Source organism: Salmo trutta, chromosome 14 (assembly GCF_901001165.1).
Source record: "Salmo trutta chromosome 14, fSalTru1.1, whole genome shotgun sequence".
NCBI lineage: Eukaryota > Metazoa > Chordata > Actinopteri > Salmoniformes > Salmonidae > Salmo > Salmo trutta.
The window spans coordinates 65,874,303-65,898,120 of record NC_042970.1 but is presented as its reverse complement, the minus strand read 5'-3'; the positions used below and the strand labels follow the sequence as shown (position 1 = coordinate 65,898,120).

Genomic DNA, 23,818 nt, shown 5'->3' with positions numbered 1-23,818 from the left:
TCCAAGTTTAAAATGGTAAACATTCAACATTGGCCATGCTGTCAATGAAGCATGATTGGTGCCGCGCTCAAAACAACTGTTAACTCGGAACTGCGAAAACTTGACTTCAGTGAGTTGAAGACAACTGGGAATTCCAGAAAAAACGAATGAGAAATATGTTTTGAACGGTCATCCAACTCGGAATTGTAAGTCGGGAACTCTGGCCTTTTTCTAGAACTATGACCTGAAGACAATGACGTCATCATGATTCAACCTTGTTTTTTTCCCAAGTTCCCAGTTGTTTTGAAAGCACCATAAATCCAAAGAATGCCAGACTTTGATGACAAAATTTTCCTACGAAGGACCGCCGTACCACCTTCCTGTTCAAGTGAGCACAGAGTCCAAAAATGTATTGTATGCTGTTGCATAAATTATGTAATATGCCAGGGAGATACAGTTGAAGTCGGAAGTTTACATACACTTAGGTTGGAGTCATTAAAACTCGTTTTTCAACCACTCCACAAATTTCTTGTTAACAAACTATAGTTTTGGCAAGTCAGCTAGGACATCTACTTTGTGCATGACACAAGTAATTTTTCCAACAATTGTTTACAGGCAGATTATTTCATTTATAATTCACTGTATCACAATTCCAGTGGGTCAGAAGTTTACATACACTAAGTTGACTGCCTTTAAACAGCTTTGAAAATTCCAGAAAATTATGTCATGGCTTTAGAAGCTTCTGATAGGCTAACTGACATCATTTGATCAATTGGAGGTGTACCTGTGGATGTATTTCAAGGCCTACCTTCAAACTCAGTGCCTCTTTGCTTGACATCATGAGAAAATCAAAATAAATCAGCCAAGACCTCAGAAAATAAATTGTAGACCTCCACGAGTCTGGTTCATCCTTGGGAGCAATTTCCATACACCTGAAGGTACCACGTTCATCTGTACAAACAATAGTATGCAAGTATAAACGTCATACGTCATACCGCTTAGGAAGAAGACGCGTTCTGTCTCCTAGAGATGAACGTACTTTGGTGCGAGAAGTGCAAATCAATCCCAGAACAACAGCAAAGCCTTGTGAAGATGCTGGAGGAAACAGGTACAAAAGTATCTACTTCCACAGTAAAACGAGTCCTATAACGACATAATCTGAAAGGCCGCTCAGCAAGGAAGAAGCCACTGCTCCAAAAAAAAAACGCCATAAAAAAGCCAGACTACAGTTTGCAACTGCACATGGGGACAAAGATCATACTTTTTGGAGAAATGTCCTCTGGTCTGATGAAACAAAAATAGAACTGTTTGGCCATAATGACCATCGTTATGTTTGGAGGAAAAAGGGGGAGGCTTGCAAGCCGAAGAACATCATCCCAAACGTGAAGCACAGGGAGTGGCAGCATCATGTTGTGGGGGTGCTTTGCTGCAGGAGGGACTGGTGCACTTAACAAAATAGATAGCATCATGAGAGAGGAAAATTATGTGGATATATTGAAGCAACATCTCAAGAAATCAGTCAGGAAGTTAAAGCTTGGTCGCAAATGGGTCTTCCAAATGGACAATGACCCCAAGCATACTTCCAAAGTTGTGGCAAAATGGCTTAAGGACAACAAAGTCAAGGTATTGGAGTGGCCATCACAAAGCCCTGACCTCAATCCTATAGAAAATTTGGGGGCAGAACTGAAAAAGCATGTGCGAGCAAGGAGGCCCACAAACCTGACTCAATTACACCAGCTCTGTCAGGAGGAATGGGCCAAAATTCACCCAACTTATTGAGGGAAGCTTGTGGAAGGCTAGCAGAAACGTTTGACCCAAGTTAAACAATTTAAAGGCAATGCTACCAAATACTAATTGAGTGTATGTAAACTTATGCCCCACTGAGAATGTGATGAAAGAAATAAAAGCTGAAATAAATCATTCTCTCTACTATTATTCTGACATTTCACATTCTTAAAATAAAATGGTGATCCTAACTGACCTAAGACAGGGAATTTTTAGTCGGATTAAATGTCATGAATTGTGAAAAACTGAGTTGAAATGTATTTGGCTAAGGTGTATGTAAACTTCCGACTTCAACTGTATGTATACTGTAGCTAAGAAAGTAATACTAAGTGTATGTAGTAGGCTGTTAGTAGTCCATGTGCCTCAGCCTAATAATTTGGTCTATTATTATAATGCAATTATAATGCAATTAATGTATTGTTTAGTGTTGTGTTGTGTAGTGGCTCTGATGGCATGCATCCCACTGTTTCATTTTTTTGTTTTTGCCCCACCAAGATTTACATGTTAAAATCGCCACTGATTGTTAGAACTCAAATACTTTGCATTCTTGCTCACATTCTTTGCAATCTGTACAATGTCAACAGTAATGCTTTATTTGCTTGTTGCCGTCTTTATAATAACACAGTAAGCCTCTTCTGACCTGGATTGACATTTTTGTCATTTTTTCTTTATGGCTCTGCCATAATCCACTTGTTGTTTGATTTGTTAGGCTATTGATCATGGTGTGACCCTCTATTTGTATTGTCTTCCAACACGACCTTGAATACAGTTCAAATACCATGAATACAGAAAAAAACGTTACTATTTTCTCTGCGACAGTTATTTAGAAAGGCCCATTGAGATAGCACTGTTCGATATCTATGGATAGGCCAGCTTACTATGGATAGGCCAGCTTATTGACCTCCATCACTGCATCACTTACTTGATGTGTGGCACCTGTTATGCAGTACTCCATTATATTTCGTAAGTATTTCATATAGCCCATTGTTCATGTACTGGGCAGAAGTGTGCAGAGATGGATGACCCCTAGACTAAATGCCAGATGTAAGAGCTTAACTGACACATCCCCAGGCCTCCTAGGCACAGCTCTGAGATTCTGGATGCCTGCAGGCTGGGAAAGTCCAATCCCATTTTAAATCAAGCAGAGGATTCCATGTATATCCCTATTGACTTCCCATTTTGGATTAGGCACAGGATTTTTCTCTGAAAGTTCTGGAGTATTCTGATTCAGGCACAGTTCTTCTTAAGCCTGTAAGGCTCACCAATAGACTCAGGCAGTGGAACTAAGCAGCCTTGAAAGTTTACTCTGGTGGTGGACCGTGCAGGTATTTTTAGAAGCGGTGGCAGTCACATTATTATGATGTATCATTCCTAAGGTATTCGTTGGACATGCCTTGAGTATTACTGTTAATGACGTGTATATTTAAGTGGAGTTAGAAAATATATTTCTGTTAACAAGTCTTCAAAAGTTACATCCGGCAAAATACATTCTTGACATTTTTCAGATGTTCAGTTGACAGAAACTTCAGCCTTTCTGACTCGGTTCTTTGACCTGTAGCTATGATTGTGTGGTGGACCTGGAAAATAGTAATGAGATTATGTTTTTCTTAGCCTTTGATGGTCCAGACATAATGATTGAAACAACCCGTTTAGAAGTGCACCCTCAGTTCTTGTGCAATCAGTATGGCCTACACTTAGCACAGTATGCACTTTCCCTGAACTCAGTATATTATTTTTTACCTTTATTTAACTAGGCAAGTCGGTTAAGAACAAATTCTTATTTTCAATGACGGCCTAGTGGGTTAACTGCCTTGTTCAGAACAACAGATTTTTACCTTGTCAGCTCAGGGATTTGATCTTGCAACCTTTCAGTTACTAGTCCAGTGCTCTAACCACTAGGCTACCTGCCGCCCCAGTATCTCCTGTGTGGTGGAATATTTTACATGCCATGCAGCCGTTTAGAGAGGAAAAGAATCAGGCGAGAGATCAGATGCTACACGTTTATGATTTCATTCGATCTAATACAATGTATACAATTCTCTCATAGAGTAAACATTTCTAAGGTAGTCAAATCATTATTCCATAACAAGCACAAATTCTTGCTGCGTTTTCTTCACTGTTTGTCAAGCATGGCCCTGTTCTGGACCACGCATACAAGATCTTGACATGTTTAAACCCAGTATATAGTTAGGCTACACATGCAAAAGTTACCTTGAATCTTTTTACAGTAGAATTAACAGGTAAAGTCCTAGGCAAACAGGAATATCCCTCAGAAATACAAAGACAGTAGAGCAAAAGTTAGAGATCAAGTAATATAGTGTAAGTATACACAGTTGAATGTAAATTAAACACTGAAGGTCTTGGATCCAAAAGGAAAAACAGGACCATTGACTTGAAACATAGCACTATTTTACCTAGAGATAATATCTACAGTAGCACAGAAATGGAATGTTCTACTGAATGACTCATGTGACATTTAACCTTTATTTAACTAGGCAAGTCAGTTAAGAACAAATTCTTACTTAGACTTATGTATAGTGTTTTATTAATTCAGTACATGACAAGGGAATATAATGTAATGTACACAAAGCACTCCTATAGTTTTTGGGGTTTCGTGCGTCAAAATACCCTTGCTCATAACATCGTTGGAGATGCCTTTCATTGTTCATGTCACTTCATTGTGTTTGGAATACAATCAACTCATCAGCTACAGTATATCCTCCTTCCTTAATACCATTTCCTATGTCTTTCTAGTTGGGAATGACATCAGTAGCTTTGTTGAAGTTATGTGTGATTATGGTTAAGAGCAAGGAATTTTTACAATGACAATTCAAATATGACCAGCTTTTGGAAGATGGGCTTTTCATTGGGGGCTGCTGGGGAGGAACTGCTCTTATGTACTCTAGGGGAACAGTGGATGTCATGGTGGAATGTGGTGGAAAGCAAGAGCATCCCGTTTCATTGAATAGCCTCAGAGAGCCAAAAATACATTTTAGGGACTTGTCTATTGAGAAAAAGCTAATATAAACTATTAGTGATCATCAAGAGGCTCAGTTTCAAGGTTAATGACCCAGAAGCAGGCAAAAACTGGACGTGTGTTCATCCAGCCCACTGGGGATGTTTGTTTGTTGGTCACAGTTTTGGTCAAAGTTTACCATATGTAGGTTAAGTAAATGTCTACAGGTTAGTAATTAGTTCAGAAGATCATTGATTGAGGGACTGCTAGGTCCATTGATTGAGGGACTGCTAGGGACTGCTAGGTAAACTACAACAGTATTACCATACAATATCCCATAGATCCTTTGGATAACTTTGGCAGTTTTTTTATTATATATATATATTTTTTTTTTACAAGGAAGCAAGTTACAGATACAGTACAGTTGGCTAAGTCCGCAATAATTGTCTTTGGCCCGGCTCATGTCTGGTCATGTCACACATCGACCCAAATCTCTTTGATATTGTGATTCTGAATGGCAATGTAATACAGCTGGTTTTCTATCTACTTTGTCCCCAGGCTGGGAGGTGTGAATGTTCAATGTTGCCTAATGAAATGAGATGTTTCTGTCCCAACATTTACTACCCATGGTAGCAATGACAGCACAACCATGAGAAAGGGCGTTGCTATGTTGGGCTTAGTTGGACTTGCTACAGTATGTGTTCTGCTGCTCTGGATAACAGCCAGAGGAAAGGCCTTGAATGACTTCTAGGCTCCTCTGTCAAACCAGAGGGGTATGTGAGAGAAAGAGTGAATGGTAAAAGTTGTGTGCCTTACAGACACAATGTGGCTTTGTGAGAGCAAATCAGTGCAATCCCAATGTAGCTTGGACTCTCTAGCGCTCTATCACTCACACTGTCTCTATTCCCTCTCCCTCTAGTCTATCTACTCACATCTCTGCTGACCAAAAGAGCTGCCTATCATTTGTAGGAGTCAGTTTTTGGACAACCCGTCCTGCACTCTTCTTTCAGTTCTTGAAAGAGGAAGCAGGACAACTGCTGCCCACGTCCGTTTGGTTTACACCCTCGGCACTGTCCCCTCGCTCTACATGAAGCTAACTGTGCCAGTGTACTGTTAACACCAATAATGAATGTCCAGGCGAGATGAATCCTTCCTGGAGTCAATTAGTAACCCAACTCTCTCAGGGGAGGATTAAGTGCACTATCCATTTCTAGAAATTACAAACGACCGACCTCACTGAACTCACTGATCAGACTGTCCTGTATTCAAGGGTCGTCTTCTCTCCTGTACTCCCTGTGGTCCACAGGTTTAGCCTGAGTCAGTCAATCAACCAATCACATCATAGATCATAGCCCGAGGGAACCAATCATGATCTTTTCCACCCATTTGCAATACAGTACAATCAAATCGCCGTAGGGATGTTAACAGTCTTGTCCATGTAGTATATGTGGAAGGTATGTAGAGTATGATGCACTAGTAAGTTTGTCAACATAATAATACAAATCAATGATTCCTTGGCTCATATACTGCTTCATCGATGATGTCAAACCTGATAACTGGCTCTGCCAGAGTAAAAGTCAAGGGTGTTCACTTATTTATACTGGAGGGAGTCCATGTATGACCAGGATGCTATCTCTCTGTGAGGTTTCTAATGTTATTATATAGACATCTGATGTTTCTCCAAACATTTCAACTAGCTAGCAATTACAGAGGCTGTCTAGAGCGTGTTTTTTCATCATGCAGTCATTAAGTCCTCTTCTCTTATAGCCGTAAGAAGTTTTCACTAGCCACACATGCTACAATCATGCAAAGTCACTACATTAGTCCATGAAACAGTCAGGCGGTTAACTCTAGTAATGCTCCCACTGATATCTCTATATTTACTTGTATATTTTATTTCATCAATGTAGTATAAAAACGTGGAGATATTTGTGTGACAGCTAGACAGTATTTGTGGTCAGTCACACATTTAGGCCATTCTAAGATTGTCCCCCTCATCTGGGAGTTTGTATCTCTGTCTCCTTCTAAAAACAATCCCCCAAAAACCACAGGGGGAAAAAAACATTTTTGGCACAATGAGTGTATAGCACCACTATAAGCTACACAATACTGCCAACAAGCAGTCTCTTGGTTGGAAAGAAATCCTGTATATAGAAGCATATTCATACAAACATGAGAGCAGCAGCACTGGCGTCTTAGCACTTCAGCCCCAGCTGGAGAAACAAGATTATCCTATCAGCAGTGTACAGAGTCCTGAGCCCAGCTATGCTGCCAGTCCCCCTGGACAAATAAGCCAGAGAGAGAGCTCCCAGTCAAAGAGAAGGGGGGATGTGGAGAGGAGGGAGAGAAGGGGGAGAGCGATAAAGCACATCTATTCTGGGTCCCTCTCAGAGGTACAGTTTATTCTTTCAAAAGTAATCTCTCTTTTCACGACATGTCTCCAAATGTTGTGAAAAGCTGTGGCTTATCATCAATTGGTAATTCTCTCTCTCACACACACTCCAAATATTCATTATTTTCTACAGCTGCTGCTGAATGGTCGATGTTGAGCCATGTTAGGACACTTAACTCACGCGTAAAGTTTTTATGTTTTTTTGTTTCAAAGATGCTAAGAGATGGAAATCAGAGTTCAACTAAACTATACAAAACCAATGTTGTCCTGTTTTGAGAAGAATGATTACAACACTTTTATTCGGGGGCCTGTTGTTTGCCACCTGTTATTTAAAGCAAGAGCATCTTCCCAACTTCACAGAATCGTAAAATACACACATGTGCTCAAAAAGATGCATACAGACATACACTCACACACGGAAACAAACAATAATAAAATAACAAAATTCTATGGTTTCCTTTTATCTTTTTCATATCAAGCAAGTACCGTTAGCCTCACGTGAAGTGAGGCTTTAGGGTTAAGTCCTTTCCTTCCATAGTTGTAACTAAACAGCACCAGTAGAATTTGGCTGGCCCTAAGCCCTAGCCCTGGCCCCCCAGGAGCCCTGCCGGTCCCCTCCTCACTCTCTCATGGTTGCAGTCATTAGCTGGTGGCAGTCCAGTTCCCCACGCAGCTCCAGGGGCCCCGGAAGCCTCATGCCCGTCTTCTGGTCGACACACCAGCACTTTCCCCGCTGCCCGTCACGTGCTGGCTGGCACTGTAGACACAAGAAACAAGACAGGTTTCAGTCACAAGCCAAATGATATACTAGTTTATACTATTTGACAAAAACAGAATCATTTCAAACCTTGATTACATTGTGATATGATCAGATATGCCTCTCTATGTATGCATGGGAATACTTGGGAACAGATTTCCTAAATTAAAATCACTGAGCTGATTTCCCGGTGATTCTATAGTATTTTATGTCCAACAACGAAATATATATTTTTGTCTTAGAAAACTTTGTCTCAGAAAACAACATGGAGCCTGAGGAAGACCAGTGGAATTAGTCGTAAATCTGTTCAGCTATCATTGTCACGTCCTGACCCTTGTAAGATGTAATTTTCTATAGTAGAGTGGTCAGGGCGTGACGGGGTGTTTTTGGGTGGTTTTCTGGTTATTTTTTTATATGTGGGTTTCTAGGTTTCTATTTCTATGTTGGAGTTGTTGGGATGATCTCCAATTAGAGGCATCCGGTTCTCGTTGTCTCTAATTGGAGATCATATTTATGTAGGGGGTTTTTCCACTTGTGTTTGTGGGTTGTTAAATTTTGAGTAGTGTTATTTTCTCTTCATCACGGTTTGTTGTTTTGTTGTTACAAGTATTTTGGTGTATTGCAAATGTTTCACGGAATAAATAAATATGTGGAACTACAACCATGCTGCGCATTGGTCCGATCCTTTGAACAGCCGTGACAATCATTCCACTCCTTGCCACTCCTGTCATGCTAATCTTTGGCATATGACACAGAGTACAAGGAATGGAACGTTAGCTAAACAGACTGGTACCCAGGCTAGTGTGGCCCATGTACAGTTGAAGTCGGAAGTTTACATACGCCTTAGCCAAATACATTTCAACTCAGTTTTTCACAATTCCTGACATTTAATCCTAGTAAACATTCTTAGGTGTCTTAGGTCAGTTAGGATCAACACTTTTTTTTAAGAATGTGAAAGGTCAGAATAATAGTAGAGAGAATTATTTATTTCAGCTTTTATTTCTTTCATCACATTCCCAGTGGGTCAGAAGTTTACATACACTTAATTAGTATTTGGTAGCATTGCCTTTAAATGGTTTAACTTGGGTCAAACGTTTCTGCTAGCCTTCCACAAGCTTCCTTCAATAAGTTGGGTGAATTTTGGACCATTCCTCCTGACAGAGCTGGTGTAACTGAGTCAGGTTTGTAGGCCTCCTTGCTCACACACACTTTTTCAGTTCTGCCCACTCATTTTCTATGGGATTGAGGTCAGGGCTTTGCGATGGCCACTCCAATACCTTGACTTTTTTGTCCTTAAGCCATTTTGCCATAACTTTGGAAGTATGCTTGGGGTCATTGTCCATTTGGAAGACCCATTTGCGACCAAGCTTTAACTTCCTGACTGATGTCTTGAGATGTTGCTCCAATAAATCCACATAATTTTCCTCCTTCATGATGCCATCTATTTTGTGAGGTGCACCAGTCCCTCCTGCAGCAAAGCACACCCACAACATGATGCTGCCACCCCCGTGCTTCACGGTTGGGATGGTGTTCTTCGGCTTGCAAGCGTCCCCCTTTTTCCTCCAAACATAACGATGGTCATTGTAGCCAAACAGTTCTATTTTTGTTTCATCAGACCAGAGGACATTTCTCCAAAAAGTACGATCTTTGTCCCCATGTGCAGTTGCAAACCGTAGTCTGGCTTTTTTATGGTGGTTTTGGAGCAGTGGCTTCTTCCTTGCTGAGCAGCCTTTCAGGTTATGTCGATATAGGACTCGTTTTACTGTGGATATAGATACTTTTGTACCTGTTTCCTCCAGCATCTTCACAATGTCCTTGCTGTGTTCTGGGATTGATTTGCACTTTTCGCACCAAAGTACGTTCATCTCTAGGAGACAGAACACGTGTCTCCTTCCTGTGCGGTATGACGGCTGCGTGGTCCCATGGTGTTTATACTTGCATACTATTGTTTATACAGATGAATGTGGTACCTTCAGGCGTTTGGAAATTGCTCCCAAAGATGAACGAGACTTGTGGAGGTCTACAATTCTTTTTCTGAGGTCTTGGCTGATTTCTTTTGAAGCAAAGAGGCACTGAGTTTGAAGGTAGGTCTTGAAATACATCCACAGGTACACCTCCAATTGAATGAAATGATGTCAATTAGCCTATCAGAAGCTTCTAAAGCCATGACATCAATGTCTGGAATTTTCCAAGCTGTTTAAAGGCACAGTCAACTTAGTGTATGTAAACGTCTGACCTACTGGAATTGTGATACAGTGAATTATAAGTAAAATAATCTGTCTGTAAACAATTGTTGGAAAAGTTACTTGTGTCATGCACAAAGTAGATGTCCTAACCGACTTGCCAAAACTATAGTTTGTTAACAAGAAATTTGTGGAGTGGTTGAAAAACAAGTTTTAATGACTTCAACCTAAGTGTATGTAAACTTCCGACTTCAACTGTAGATGTTTGGAAATGTACGCCCATGTATGCTCATATACGTCCATGTAGGTATCTGGAAATGGCAAACAGTTTTATACTACCCTTTGTTGTTGATTTCAGTGAACACCTGGGTTACATCCTTGCACGCACGATAGAAGAGAGCAATATGTACTGCAATAATTTCTTTACCATGTTGCACGACTCTCCTCAGCTCGGGAAAAAAAACAATAACAACGGTGGTAGGGTGGCCAGTGGCGATGTTCCCCCCACTGCAGATTCCATCTTTAAGGTACCTTAAAATTCAAACCTGAGGTACCTTCAAAATCAAACCACTGTTATATTTGACATTGTTCCCTTAGTTAATAACTTTCTCTCAAGCCCCTCAATCTCACCAGTGTGAATATGAATCAATTGAAAAGAAACTCAAAGTTGTATGAATCATAACCACTGAGTGATAAGTATCTGTACATAACCTGGGGTGGTTTTGAAACACCCCATCAGCTTGGCTCAACTTTCCAATTGAGATTCCTCCTGTGCAATGAAAAGATGCCCGATGACCTCTCATAACCTTAGTTATGCTCACAAAGGGTGCTGTAAAGTTCTACCACAATGCAATTATAGATAAACAGTAAACAGATGCCTTTTACACACTATAAAGAGCAGACAAGGGTACTTTAACTGTGTTACACAATCAAGCCTAACCCCAGACTCTGATGCCCTTGGCATGGTAAGCCTTTTATCACTGACTGACTCTGCTACGCCTGTTGCTTTGTAGCGTATTCAGCTCTACAGAGCAACAAGCCTTATCTAGCTCCATGTTCTCAGATTCGTCCCAGTCTTATCTACAAAGTCGCCCATTTCAGACATAGCAAGAAATAATTGCTTCGAAAAGCTAATGACATCTATCACAGCAATGAAGCGATTACTGTCAACCATTTTGGGTTAACCACTGTGTTGTATATACATGGTTCAGCTCGAATTTTCTTTGATAAATCACTGCTTGTCTGTAGATGTAGAGTCTTGGCAGGAGAAAATTGCTCACATAAAACAATGCTGTTACACAGACATTTTGTGTTTTGGCTAATAGATCAGTGACGAAGTTAGAGGGGATTGTTTGCGTAGTGTGTTCGTATGTGCCTGTCTGATACCAGACCGAGTGAATGATAGATGATCGGATCTCGCTTGCTAAAGACCTTCTCCATAGACTACCTGGATAAATGTCTGCATCCAAAATGGAACGATATTCCTTATAGTGGTCTACTTTTATGGTAGTGCCCAATATTTACATTTACATTTAAGTCATTTAGCAGACGCTCTTATCCAGAGCGACTTACAGTAGTGAATGCATACATTACATTTCTTTTTTTTTCTTTTTTGTACTGGCCCCCCGTGGGAATCGAACCCACAACCCTGGCATTGCACACACCATGCCGAACCCACACCAATATGGCTCTGGTTAAAAGTAGTGCACTATATAAGGAATAAATAAGGTGCCATTTCGGAGTATGTCAAGGAGTACTTCCTGAATAGTGCATAATACAGAGAACATTGGATTAATAACTACTTGTCAGTCGACAAACCTGCTTGGCATGGAAGTCTCCGTTCTTGTCACAGTTGGGTATGGGGATGCTGTAGAGATCCTCGTGAGTGCGAGTGTTGGACACCAGTCGGTCCAGCGCTCTCTGCAGCTCAGCACGACATGGAGCCTGAGGAACACCGGTGGAATTAGTCGTAAATCTGTTCAGCTATCATTCCACTCCTTGCCACTCCTGTCATGCTAATCTTTGGCATATGACACGGAGAATAAGAAGTGGAAGGTTAGCTAAACAGACTGGTACCCAGGCTAGTGCGGCCCATGTAGATGTTTGGAAATGTACGCCCATGTATGCTTATATACATATACATGTAGGTATCTGGAAATGGCAAACAGTTTTATACTACCCTTTGTTGTTGATTTCAGTGAACACCTGGGTTACGTTTCATGAGATGACCATTAAATGTTGAGTGCTGCAAATAACGAATAGGTTACATGCCGTTTGTAACCTAACTGCTAAACTCAGGGATTTTGATCTTTAAAATAGTCATTGAAAACACCTGTTAGACCTGTGTCGGTCTAGTAACTAGACTCAAAGAGACTCTAGTTGAAAGTTATGGGGTGACATTATTTTTTACATCCAGCACCTGCTCAAATACTTTAAATGTTCGTATGTAATGTTTTCCTATACGTGATCTTTATGTGTAATCTTTTCCTATACGGAGGTGAACGGTGGTTGGTGTGCTCACCAGGGCAGCCTTTGGGTCCTCCCTGGCGTTATTGCTTCTCTGATTGGTGGATTTGGCGGGGTGGCGGGCCAGGGTCTTCTGGATGCAGCGCTTGTCCTGGGGACTGCAGCGGATGTTGCTGTTATTGGGATGCTCAGGGATGATCTCATCCTGTCTGTCCATCGCTGTGGGATACAAGAGTTAACGTTGAGTCACAGCACTACAAGTCACAGACTTTTTATTTAAACCTTTATTTATCCAGTAAGTCCTATCAATGCCAAGAAACCTCTTTTACAAGGGAAACCTCTAGAGCTACAACCAACACAACACATGAAAGACTCGCAATCCCAACCCGTACAAAGTCGCAAATCATACGTGTCACAACACAAGAGTTAAAACAATAGACCATGACATTTTTGTAAATTACACTGCCTCTCAGAGGCTTTACGCAATTTGTTGATTGCATGAAAATGTATAATTTAATGTACCTAATTTACAACATATTACTGATCTGACCCAACGCAAATGTTGTCATACCAACACAGAGCTATCTTTCCATTAATATGTGTATGGGACCAATAACATTTGATTTGATTTGATGAAAACACAATGGGTAATTGTAGGCAAAGTACCGGGCTTAGCATCAAGGACAAACAGTGGTGTTCCCACTCAGGGGGGTAAAGTTCAGTAATCTCAATTTGGACCTCAGCTCTCTTGGTCTTCCTTTAAACCACTGGCACCATACTTATGCCAAGGAGAGCTATTGATGCATTTGAAAGGACCACCCCCTGTCTCCTCACTGCCTGGCTACCCATTGTGGCCTGTGCCACATTTACCTTGCAATAATCATTGGCCCTGAAGGCAGCCAGCTGTTTCCTAAGGAAACTGCCCCCCCCCCACCCCTCCACCTCCCCTACAGCAAAAGAAACCCTCACTGTGCCAGATGGAGATTGGAAGAGGGTATTTTGCAGTGTCACAAGGTGCCGGTGGGCAAAGGTATGGAGTGTGGAGAGATTTACAGCTGTTTTGTTCTGGCTTGACTGTTCACCTGTGGCCTTTGCATGGTTGGTTGGTAACCCAAACAACTTTTTCCCCCACCAACTGTTCTTTGCTGTTCTGCTTGTGACCTGTGGCATTTCATGGGTTGGCACTGCAACCATAGCACCCAGAGCCTGGGCTTTAGTGCTGCCTTGAGCTTTGTCTGTCAGATCACTGGAAAGATCAAAGCACAAATGGTGTCTCACGTCAGTGTGGCGTAATACTAGTTGCTTCTGGGAACCTACTTTCTCTCATAGTCAGATCTTCTGCATTGCCCTCTCTGACCTTTCCACGTTTTCCAAGGGAATTTACTCTGTAATTAGGATTAAATAGCAATTAGCTTTCAACAGGTTTTGTTGTGAAGTTATTTTTGTTATTGAACAACGGATAGACTAGCCTACTCATGAGGTAAGCTGACCTTTGCCTGTTTCAGACTTGGGGTAAAGGGCTTTGCCATTAGCTATTCTAGTCAGATTTTACCAATGAGACGAGAGGTTTACATTTCTATACCGTACCTCTCTATGTGAGGTTGAGGTGAGGGAGTTGCTCTGAAGTTGATTGACAGGCTGTGCTCTGCTGACCGGGGGTTTGTATATTTCTGTTGGCCTTACTCATCAGCACTTTACGACTTCAGCTGTTTTCCCGTCTCCCCATAAGTTGTTCTTTCCCTCTTTTGCCATTTAGCGGTTTGCCGAATCCATGCTCTTTTGGAGTGCCATTTCATACAAGCCCAAAGTTATTTAAAAGTGGGTCAGGGGTGCCATGTCCTGTTTGCTGCCACCGCTGTTCTCTAGGGAGGAAGCTGCTGCTTCATTGTGTGGTTTCGGGAGGATTGTATCAACATCTCAGCTTCAAACACAGGCAGGCTAAGGCACAAGGCAGGCTGCAATGATGAAGAATAGAAAGGGCGGGATGCACTCCAGGAAAAAATCCAAGTATAATCTTCTTTTAATAAAAAATTATAATGTTAAACAAACAGAAAAAACAGGGCCAACCATTTCAGCTAGATTCATTTTTCAAGAGTTATGATGAAGAACACAAGTAGGGACAGTGTGCAGTACGCACTCGCATCCAACCCCAGCCACAGGTGCATAGCCAAGATAAAGAAAGACTCGATTTTAAGACTGTTCTGATAAAGGTTCCATCATTTCCCTCTGTTTTGACAGCGTTTAAAACCCAAAGGCCATGAACATGTCAACAGGGAGGTTCATGTAAAGTTAACGTGTGTTCAAGAGCTGCTGGATCCCTCAAACCATCGTCATCTTCCGTCATATCATTGAATTAGTGCAGACAAGTCTGCAACCGACTGAGTTGCAAACCATTTTTCAGTCATTTTCTCTGACTTAACCTTCCTCCAGTGAGGTGTTTGCCAGGGAATGTTGGTGGTGTGTTCCCACTCCCAGCCCACAGAGGTTCAGAGGGTGGCATGGAACTCCAATGTTCCAGTTGCAGCTGTCACTGGGAGTCTGGATGGAGCATGTGTACTAGTCTCAACACTGTCCTGGGGGACATGGCTCCGTAGGCTGGACTTTGTTACACTATAGCATTATAGTATGTCAGCTAGTGAGATGCTTATCGTCAGCCGTCATTGCATCAGTGGAAATCTGGGTGAGGAGACAGTGGGCGTTTGGCACGCTTAAATGTAAACAGTGCACGTTTGACACAACTTGTCTCCCACTGCATATCCTATGTCAACTCATTGCTCTATATGTAAGCTGGCATTAGCAAGAATGTGTACAATCTGTTTAACTAAAGTGTTACCGTCCACTTTTTGGGGGGTATTTTAAGCTTATTGGTCCATAGTGCTTTGTGTGGCATATTTCTATACTGTAAAATAATACATGTGGACATTATTACAATAAAAAGGGTTGTGCTCAACTACCCTTCCCTTTTTTTCTTAAACTTTCATTTTACTTCTCTGCTTAAACCATATAGCAGCCATAAATAGAGGTAGGTACCCCACAAAAGTAGGCCAAAATGAATTATCCATGAAATAGGAACTGAACCATAATTACTGGTTGGTTTGGGTTGTTTTTGCTTATCCACAGTAAGAATATCCCACAAAACAGGATCATGCACAAAAATACAACAACATAAAACATTACAGCAACACACTGCTCATGCCAATAGTAACATTGTTCATAGTGATTAAGCACGTTTTGATTGCAGTATATCTGAATCTCTAGTGTGTAAACCGTGGGTAAATACATACAACAGGCTTAATTCAAAATTAATGAGCGACTGTTCAAACAATGCACCACTGGCTGAATCCCCTGCCAGATGTTTGTAATATAAGTGTTCGCATGGGATGTTTCCAAACAAAGCATGATGGGAGCGGTTGCTGTTTAATACGTTCACGCATGAACTCACACAGTTTATGAGGGACATTGATTTCACTGTGCTCCGAGGATTAGGCGTATTTGAATTTGACGGCCAGCTAGCGAGCGCTCATCATCGCTCTGTGTTACTCAGCGTCAGTTGGTTTGTTTGTGTATCTCTGTCTCCACAGCTCCAACACCAGGAGGGGGTCCTAAATCCATGGTTCCATGGAGGGATCAATTAGCTAATCACATTTACTGAGTTCTGCTGCAGAAAGCCCAGCTGTACAAATGGGATAAATACCCAAAGTAAGCAAATAATAAAGACCAAAACATGCCATCAGGGACATCTGCAATTGGTTTGCCCTATTCCCCAACATATCCTCATTGGCCACAGAGAAATGATTGAATCAGTTTCATAATTCCAGTGAGCACACAGACAAGTGTTTTCCTCACATCATAAGAAGAACAGGAGTTGTGGATGGTTGACAAGAACAGATGGTTGACTAGAAGTGCCACCGATAGGCCTGCCTAAAATGCAGATACATACTGTACATCAGAGACATGTAACTCCTTTAAGATTACCACCAACGTGAATGGTATTCTCAACACCTTACTTCAGTAGTGACATTTCCATTGACATCTGTATCTGCTTGTAAATACTATACAAGTCCAAGTTTAAAAGGTTCGTGAACCATTTTGAATATGACACCAAAGGAGACCCAGTCGGAATGTTAGAATGGATTCCAAGCCCTCATAATGATTTCTAAGAATTAGGATTGCGAGAGCGTTTCTAAGAATCAGTTATTAAGGAACTGCATTAGACCTGCAGGACATGATAAGATGCAGAATGTACTCCAGTACTTACAGTTGCTATGGAAATTGAGTTTACGAATACTGTAGCTTTGAACTTGAAGGAAAGTAACAGAAGGCGTACAGTAGATTGAATCTGGACATGTATTCCTCAGATTTAAATGGTCTGTGCGTCGGTCCATGGAAATGGCAGGCTAGCTTTGGGAAAAGTGTATTTACAAAACATATGAAAATGTTATATTCTGAGTATTGACCGTTTCATTGGGATATGAGGCAGCATCTCAGTCTCTGGGACTGCGGCTTGATGGTAGCATTTCATCTGTACACATACTGTCAATTCAGGATCAGTCATACACCTTCCTCCTACGGTGTCCTTTTCTTTGGGAATCCGTTCCATTTTTCAAAAACCCTCTTCTATTTTTATCAGACATGTTCACTGTTGCTAGGTCTGGGGCAGTGCGGGAAGCGTCTCAAGGAGATGTACCCCTCGGTTTAATAATGGATAAACCCGGCAAATGTGCCACAAAGGAACTCGTATACTTGTGGCTTGGGTTTTTCTCTTCCTCCCTCTCTCTTCCTCTCTCTGTTCTCTCTCTCTCTTTCCCTTTTCTTCCTGTCTCTCTGGCGCATGGGGTTTCAAAGGCGCTGCACTGAAGTGTTGATGTAAGACTTATTGAGTAGGGCTACGTTGGGGGGTACTTTCCTTCATGACAGGACCCAGGGCGGTCAACCAAAGCTCAACACTGGGATAGTGGGATTCCAGAACACTGAAAACAAAACATCCAAACATTTCGACACCATTTAGCATTTCTTCAATCGCTGACACCCCCTATCTTGTCGAGAGAGTTTACGAGAACTCCCAAACCGCTGAACATTCACACTTTAGCCCACTTCTGCTTCAGCGCTGCTCGCCTCAAACAGACAACACAATGGTGTGGATGGCGAAGTCAGTCAGTAAACAATGTTTAGGGAAAAACATTCAGCCAGATTAAGCAATGCAGAGGACAGTACGAAGCCAAAACCAAGACAGTCAACCTTTTATCATGCACTAAACAGCTTTCCCCCTCTCTCTGATTCCGTTTAGTCACGCTATGTGCTGGCCTAACCTAGACTGGCCTCGCACAGAGCAGAAGGCTCTCATTTCTGCTCTGGCAGCAAGCGTGCCGATGAGCTCATCCTAGCAGAGCTGGACGGTGGGCGATGCGCTCCGGGGCAGGGGGGAGAGGAGCAGCAACTCACCCAGGCCCAGGCGGAAACTGGTACAGTAGTGCTGGAGACGACTGGAGACTTGAGTCTCTGGAAGTGCATCCAAAATGGCACCATATTCTCCCTAAAGCAGAGTGCTACTTTTGACCAGAGCCCTGAAAATAGGGTGCCATGTCAGACGAAGCCTGGAAGTTGAGGGCTGTTCAAGTCTGTCCAAAGTCTTGCCTTGCTGTACTGCTTGGAACTGGGAGATAGTTCACTGCCATTACCGATAATCTTTGGAGGTCCCGGCAGCGATGCTGCTGGTGGAAGAAGCGATGTTGGAACAATCAGTGTGGATGAGATCTGGAACAAATGAGTTAATTGCTTCGTTCGAGGTGCGTTTTTACGATCGCTACTAAACTTCTTTGGCATAATGGAATTCGCCACCGTGAAAAACTGCCTACGAGTTCCCCCTGCTTTGGAAGGAGAGGGAGGAAGAATTAAAAAGCAGGAACAGTTTCATCTGCTGCAATCTGAAGAATACGATGGAACAGGAATAGCAGATAAGCCATACAGTATTAGATGTTAAAGTGGAACCAGACCTCTGCTGCTGCAGTAGGAAGAAGAATCTGACTACCGTGAGAGGAAAAAGACAGGAGTTGTATCAAGATGTCTGCAGAGGGACGTGAACAAGACATCTCCAGTAAAAGAGGAGTCAGTCAGTCAGACATCTGCGGTGCCAGTGAAGAGGAGGAGGAGGAATGGGGCCATGAAGAGAGTGAGAATGAATTACTGATTGCAGAGAGCTCTAATAGCCTGAGACTGGCCGCTCTCCATTACAGAGTAATTTCATACAGGCAGACAGGCAGCTTTTATTACCTCCTCTTGTTAAACACACACACACACCCACACACACACACACACACACACACACAGTTCCCTGCAATACAACGCACACACACGCTTCACCACGTATTAACATGCTGAGATCGATAACAGGATACACACAGATATGGACATACATTCACACATATGGTGCATACGCCCACATATACTGCAGCTACATCAATACACAAACACATGCACTCACAAATATATACAAATACACTTATAATCCATTCTTTCACATTCAGTTCACACTCACACAGACACTACATGACCACAAGTATGTGGACACCTGCTCGTTTGAAATCTCATTCCAAAATCATGGGCATTAATATGGAGTTGGTCCCCCCTTTGCTGCCATATCAGCCTCTACTCTTCTGGGAAGACTTTCCACTAGATGTTGGAACATTGCTGCAGGGACTTGCTTCCATTCAGCCACAAGAGCATTAGTGAGGTCGGGCACTGATGTTGGGCGATTAGGCCTGGCTCGCAGTCAGCGTTCCAATTCATCCCAAAGGTGTTCAATGGGGTTGAGGTCAGGGTTCTGTGCAGGCCATTCAAGTTCTTCCACACCAATCTCAACAAACCATTTCTCTATGGACCTCACTTTGTGCAACAACGCGGCTGAGTCATTGTTGCTCCTAGACATTTCCACTTCACAATAACAGCACTTACAGTTGACCAGGGCAGCTCTAGCAGGCCAGAAATTTGACGAACTGACTTGTTGGAAATGTGGCATCCTAGGACATGCCCTGTTGAAAGTCACTGAGGTCTTCAGTAAGGCCATTCTACTGTTAATGTTTGTCTATGGAGATTGCATGGCTGTGACCTTGATTTTATACACCTGTCATCAACGGGTATGGCTGAAATAGCCAAATCCACTAATTTGAAGGGGTGACATACTTTTGTATATATAGTGTACGTACGTGTACACACACACACACACACACACACACAAATACACTGAACACACACACAAAAACACATGCATACATATACAAACCCACACACAGAGCACGGAAATTTGATCACGCTCTCCGCATCCGATGAGAGTACGACCTTTAAACAGGTCAACATTCACAAGGCCGCAGGGCCAGACGGATTACCACGATGTGTACTCCGAGCATGCGCTGACCAACTGGCAAGTGTCTTCACTGACATTTTCAACCTCTCCCTGTCTGAGTCTGTAATACCAACGTTTCAAGCAGACCACCATAGTCCCTGTGCCCAAGAACACTAAGATAACCTGCCTAAATGACTACCGACCCGTAGCACTCACGTCTGTAGCCATGAAGTGCTTTGAAAGGCTGGTCATGGCTCACATCAACACCATTATCCCAGTAACCATAGACCCACTCCAATTTGCATACCACCCCAACAGATCCACAGATTATGCGATCTCTATTGCACTCCACTCTGCCCTTTCCCACCTGGACAAAAGGAACACCTATGTGAGAATGCTATTCATTGACTACAGCTCAGCGTTCAACACCATAGTGCCTTCAACGCTCATCGCTAAGCGAAGGACCCTTGGGACTAAACACCTCCCTCTGCAACTGGATCCTGGACTTCCTGACTGCCCGCCCCCCTGGTGGTAAGGGTAGGTAACAACACATCCGCCACGCTGATTCTCAACACGGGGGCCCCTCAGGGGTGCGTGCTCAGTCCCCTCCTGTACTCCCTGTTCACTCATGACTGCATGGCCAGGCACGACTCCAACACCATCATTAAGTTTGCCGAAGACACAACAGTGGTTGGCCTAATCACCGACAACAACGAGAAAGCCTATAGGGAGGAGGTCAGAGAACTGGCCGTGTGGTGCCAGGACAACAACTTCTCCCTCAACGTGATCAAGACAAAGGAGATGATTGTGGACTACAGGAAAAGGAGGACTGAGCTCGCCTCCATTCTCATCGAAGGGGCTATGGTGGAGCAGGTTGAGAGCTTAAAGTTCCTTGGTGTCCACATCACCAACAAACTAACATGGTCCAAGCACACCAAGACAGTCATGAAGAGGACACAACAAAACCTATTTCCCCCCAGGAGACTGAGAAGATTTGGCATGGGTCCTCAGATCCTCAAAAGGTTCTACAGCTGCATCATTGAGAACATCCTGACTGGTTGCATCACTGCCTGGTATGGCAACTGCTCGGCCTCCGACCGCAAGGCACTACAGAGGGTAGTGTGTACGGCCCAATACATCACTGTGGCCAAGCTTCCTGCCATCCAGACCTCTATACCAAGCGGTGTTAGAGGAAGGCCCTAAAAACTGTCAAAGACTCCAGCCACCCTAGACCTAGTACCGGAGCGCCAAGTCTAGGTCCAAGGGGCTTCTAAACAGCTGCTACCCCCTCACACTACTGCTACTCTCTGTTATTATCTATGCATAGTCACTTTAATAACTCCACCTGCATGTACCTCAACTAACCGGAGCCCGCACACACTGACTCTGTACCTGTACCCCTTGTATATGGCCTCGCTATTGTTATTTTAATGCTGCTCTTTAATTATTTGTAACTTTTTTTTCTTATTCTTATTTTTTATTTATTTTTGAACTGCATTGTTGGTTAGGGCTTGTAAGTAAGCATTTCACTGTAAGGTCTACACCTGTTGTATTCTGCTCATGTGACAAATAACATTTGATTTGATACTTCCATACACACACACGCCCAGCCATACTATCCCCACAGTGCTTCCCTCTCTGAACGATCTTTTCTGCTCTGTCTAAGGCAGAAGGTGTCCTTTTACTGTGTACAGCCGGGCGCAAAACAGCGGGGGACTGTGTGCTCTCGGGTCAGGCCATGCGTGAAGAGCTGGTGTGTGTGCTCTGGGCCGAGGCTTAGTGGAGATTAGAGCAAACAAGCAGCACATTGCCACACCCTCCCCAGCTCAGGTAAGAGCAGGGAGCAGGGAGAGAACACTCTGGCCCAGCCCCGGCACCCTGGCCCTCTTAACTGCGTATGGTCCAACCGGACCAGCTATGATCCAACATGAGAGAGGGAGAGAGAGGAAGAGAGGGTGTGAGAGAGATACCAACCAGTCCGCCAGGCTTGATTTACAGTTACGTCATATTATATACAGTACTAACCTGGAAAACGACTGAGGCTATTGTTGAGGTGTCCTAATTCTGGGTAGGCGTGCCAGTGCGCCACTAAGAGTGTTGCGTACAGTAGCCTAAAATACAATATGGAGAGTCGGACCGCAACTGAAGAAAAGAAGGTGGGATAACATAATGCATCACCCATTTTTAACAGAGGGTGACCACCAGTGATGCCACCTGCACATACAGCCACATCAGTGGATAAATATTAAAGATACCGGTAGCCCACAACCACTCCTTCCCTCTTGTCTCACCTGAGTTCTCTTCCACATCCCTCTCGTCGGTGCACACTCCCTGGCCATGCATGAGCGAGTGGAGGGGCCTCTCCACGTTCCGCGGCGGGTAGCAGCGGAGCCCCGTGCCGCAGCGGGGCGAGTAGACGCCGCAGTGCACCCCCTTGGCCAGGGCGCAGGTGGGGCAGCAGCCACAGCCCGCCTCCCTCACCGTCTCTTCGCAGCTGCCATCAGGCAGCTGGCAGCTGGCCAGCCGCTCCTCAGAGCACACGGGGCAGCGGATGGCCTCCTCCGTCAGACACAGGGTCGCCAGCGAAAGGGCACCCACCGCCCACAGGCCCCAGCAGGGCGGCGCTATAGCCGCACCGCCACCTCGCACCATGGCAGTCCCGAAGGCGTGATCTCAAATCTTTGCCTTCGATTTCTCTTGCACTTTCCCGCAGTTCGTTTGTTAGTATTCCTTCTGTTTCTCTGCTCTCTCACCCACAACTGTTTGTTCTCTGCTTTAGTTTTGGAGGGTAAGGAGGAGGAGGGAGGCGGTTGGAGGGTTTGGTCTTTGATGTTGCCCGCTGGTTGGTGTTTTGGGTGGCAGGGGTTTTGGCAGGAGTTGGAACACAATGTCCCCGCTGTTATACCTCGCCTTTTCTTAGGCTCGATTTCCTAGCCCTAGGATGTTTGGGAGGTTGGAGAAAGAATTCAGGTAGATCAAAGAATGTTAAATATCTAGTCCTTGCTCTCCCATGCGACGAAAGTCTTTAAGTCTTTGAGTTGTACAAAGTGGTTATTCATATGTTGGGAAGTAGAACAAATGTCCACTGGTCTATTTAGGTGAGTCTTTCTCCCTTCAAGTAGAATTCACACAGAACCCACGAAGCCTCTTATAGTGCAAAGAGAAAAGTCTGTGGTTTGCCAATGTTCAGGTGTAGGGAAGGGGCATCAAGTTTTTCAAGTCGAGTAGCAATTTCGTCTTCCATATGGGGTGCAGTGCAATGGGTTGCTCCTGAGAATGGCTCTACACGAGTGGTTCCTCTTGGAATTTATACTGCTGGCCAATGGACACGCCTCCTTCTTCAGGGGGAGAGGAGCTGAAAGGCACAGGGAAGAAATGCCAGGCTAAAGCGCTCTCGCTCTCTCTCTCTCCCTCTCTTGCTGTCTCTCACTCATGCTCTCACACAGAGACACACACACACACACATACTCTCTCCCTTACTTTTTCTCTCTCAATCTTGAATGCTCACACAGAATTGCAGGGAAGACAGACTGGGCTGAACCACCCTCCACACACACACACACACACTTTCACTCTCTCTACCCACTCTCACTCTCTCTATCCCTATGTTGAATATTCACACAATGAGTATCTCACTTTTTGTCCCTTTATAACACAGAATCACAGGGACAAAATATGTAACTAAAGCCTTCTCCTCTCTCATATTCAGACTGAAGAGCTGGCAGCACCTTCACCCTAACACAACGACTGTGTACACAAATTGCTAACTCGCATCATTACAATAGCTTGCCTTGAACCACTAACCCCTACTCCCCCCCTCTCTCTCACCCCCCCTCTCTCATTCTCTCTCTAAATACACACTAGCCTGAACGTGCACTTGCACACTGACACACAAACACCCACACAGAGAAAAACATATCTGGAAAGCTATTATTCTCACTCGCAGTAAAAGGCATTCATA

General features: G+C 43.5%; 1 protein-coding gene across 1 annotated transcript; it reads right to left on the bottom strand.

The window, feature by feature from the left end:
- Nucleotides 1–3,750: 3,750 nt before the first annotated feature.
- Nucleotides 3,751–23,190, bottom strand: LOC115208676 (insulin-like growth factor-binding protein 4). Its single transcript, XM_029776925.1, has 4 exons — nucleotides 22,149–23,190; nucleotides 12,574–12,737; nucleotides 11,871–11,996; nucleotides 3,751–7,869 (listed from the first exon to the last, which is right to left on the bottom strand). Exons 1-4 carry the CDS (start codon nucleotides 22,507–22,509, stop codon nucleotides 7,732–7,734), a joined length of 789 nt encoding a protein of 262 aa, XP_029632785.1. The 5' UTR covers nucleotides 22,510–23,190; the 3' UTR covers nucleotides 3,751–7,731.
- Nucleotides 23,191–23,818: the final 628 nt, after the last annotated feature.

What these genes read in the sequence shown, in the direction of transcription:
- LOC115208676 (XM_029776925.1), bottom strand. Translation starts at nt 22,509, where the DNA reads ATGGTGCGAGGTGGCGGTGCGGCTATAGCGCCGCCCTGCTGGGGCCTG. An exon ending in AGGACCCAAAGGCTGCCCTG is followed by an intron (nt 11,997 to 12,573) that starts GTGAGCACACCA and finishes GGTGTTCCTCAG; the next exon opens with GCTCCATGTCGTGCTGAGCT. An exon ending in GAGACTTCCATGCCAAGCAG is followed by an intron (nt 7,870 to 11,870) that starts GTTTGTCGACTG and finishes TTGTGTCTACAG; the next exon opens with TGCCAGCCAGCACGTGACGG.